The sequence below is a fragment of the Bison bison genome, unplaced genomic scaffold, assembly GCF_000754665.1.
Source record: "Bison bison bison isolate TAMUID 2011002044 unplaced genomic scaffold, Bison_UMD1.0 scf7180017864503, whole genome shotgun sequence".
Taxonomy (NCBI): domain Eukaryota; kingdom Metazoa; phylum Chordata; class Mammalia; order Artiodactyla; family Bovidae; genus Bison; species Bison bison.
The window spans coordinates 4,787,875-4,789,663 of NW_011495061.1; the positions used below are offsets into that span (position 1 = coordinate 4,787,875).

Consider the following 1,789-nt stretch of genomic DNA (forward strand, 5'->3'; position numbering starts at 1 on the left):
GACAAGATGGCCACACCGGCAGTACCGGCGAGCGCGCCTCCCGCCACCCCATCCGAAGCCCCAGCTGCGGCCTCATCTCCGGCCTCGGCCCCGGTCCCGGCCCCAGCCCCAGCCTCAGCCTCGGCCCCGGCTCCATCGCCGGCTCCGGCTGCAGCTCCATCGCCGGCTCCCGCGTCATCCTCAGACCCGACAGCAGCAGCGGCTACGACCGCGGCTCCGGGCCAGACCCCGGCCTCAGCGTCAGCCCCAGCGCAGACCCCCGCACAGTCTCTGTCAGGCCCTGCTCTCCCAGGCCCCTTCCCCGGCGGCCGCGTGGTCCGGCTGCACCCGGTCATTTTGGCCTCCATCGTGGACAGCTACGAGCGACGCAACGAGGGAGCTGCCCGAGTTATCGGGACCCTGCTGGGTGAGTGGTCAGGGGAAATTGACGTTCTCCTCTACTTCCCACCTCCTTTTATCTTGTTCCCCTCTCTTCTCACTCCCTTGTAGTTATTTGTTGAATAAGTATCGTGTGCCAAGTGACTCACGTTTTATTTTTAATCTTCACAGTAACATTTCACTTCAAGTGTTACTAGTCCCGATCGACGAAAAATGTGTTCACACCCTTACTGGGACGTCAAAAACCTTTTGACTCCCTAAACCCAGTGACCAAGTTTTTCCCCCTTAGCTACTACTGGTCTTTATTTTCCAAGTGTTAACCGAGAAGTTTTTTCTAACTAGTTGGCAACGGAGTGGGGACATCTATAGAAAGATATCCCTCTCAGCAGCTAACCAGTTTGGCAGGAACCCATTTGAATTTCAGTATTCTGCTTTCTTAAACGTCTAAGCCTGATCCTCCTTTCCTCGCTGTAATACTAGTCACCAGTGAAATATAGACCCCCGTTCCCCCAGTGTAGACTCTGATTCTTTGTTTGGACACAAACAATTAATACAATACAAATCTATTCTTTGTATTAACGATCACATGGAGAAATAACGTTTTTCCCTGCCATGTTCCAAATTTGAGGAATGGGTATTTTATGTTAGAGTAAAACCAAGAAACCATAAAAAGGGGTTTCTGACAATGTATTCTTTTCTCTGGGGACTTCTGGTCCCATCAAATTAATTTTCACTCCATCTTGATCACAAATATGGGGCACTTTTGTGATTCCACTTTAGTCACATTTATGATTTCTGTTTCTTAACCCTTGAACTTGTAATAGTTTCCATTGTAAAAGACAATTGGTGTATTAAGAAGAGGACAATAGTTGTAGCCAGACTTATGCAAACGTTAGGAAAGTCTCTTACCTTCAGGGACTTGCTGAAGACATCTAACTGTGCTGACACAGACTAGGTATGAAGCAGCTGTTGGTTGCTGTCCTCCACCACTTCAAGCACACTCCTGACACACCCATTCTCTCTCTTATCTTTGAGAGTGTAACATTTTATGGAAACTTCAGTTGATCCATTATCTTACAAACATTCCCATATCTATCTCAAACCAAGCCTTTGTATTCTCTTTGCTTGTTCTCCTTTATTTTTTCCTTTAAGTTCCACTCATTTTGCAGGTTCCCAGGAAAAATTTTCACTCTGTCCTTCATCCTACACCCCAACCCTCACCTCTACTCATAATCTCCCAAAGTGTGAAAATGTTAATCGCTCAGTCCTGTCCGACTCTTTGCGACCCCATGGACTGTATGGTAAGAAACGATACTCAATTCTCCACCCTAGGTTTGTATTTAGTTCAGTTCAGTTCAGTCGCTCAGTCATGTCTGACTCTTTGTGACCCCATGAATCGCAGCACACCAGG

The 1,789-nt window shown here is 47.9% G+C and overlaps 1 protein-coding gene across 1 annotated transcript in view; it reads left to right on the forward strand.

The window, feature by feature from the left end:
• Window positions 1-6: 6 nt before the first annotated feature.
• EIF3F (eukaryotic translation initiation factor 3, subunit F) overlaps window positions 7-1,789 on the forward strand; it is an 11,463-nt gene continuing 9,680 nt past the window's right edge. Inside the window, exon 1 of the mRNA XM_010829292.1 lies at window positions 7-406. Within this exon, the coding sequence (XP_010827594.1) occupies window positions 7-406 (400 nt within the window). The remainder of the gene's footprint in view (window positions 407-1,789) is intronic.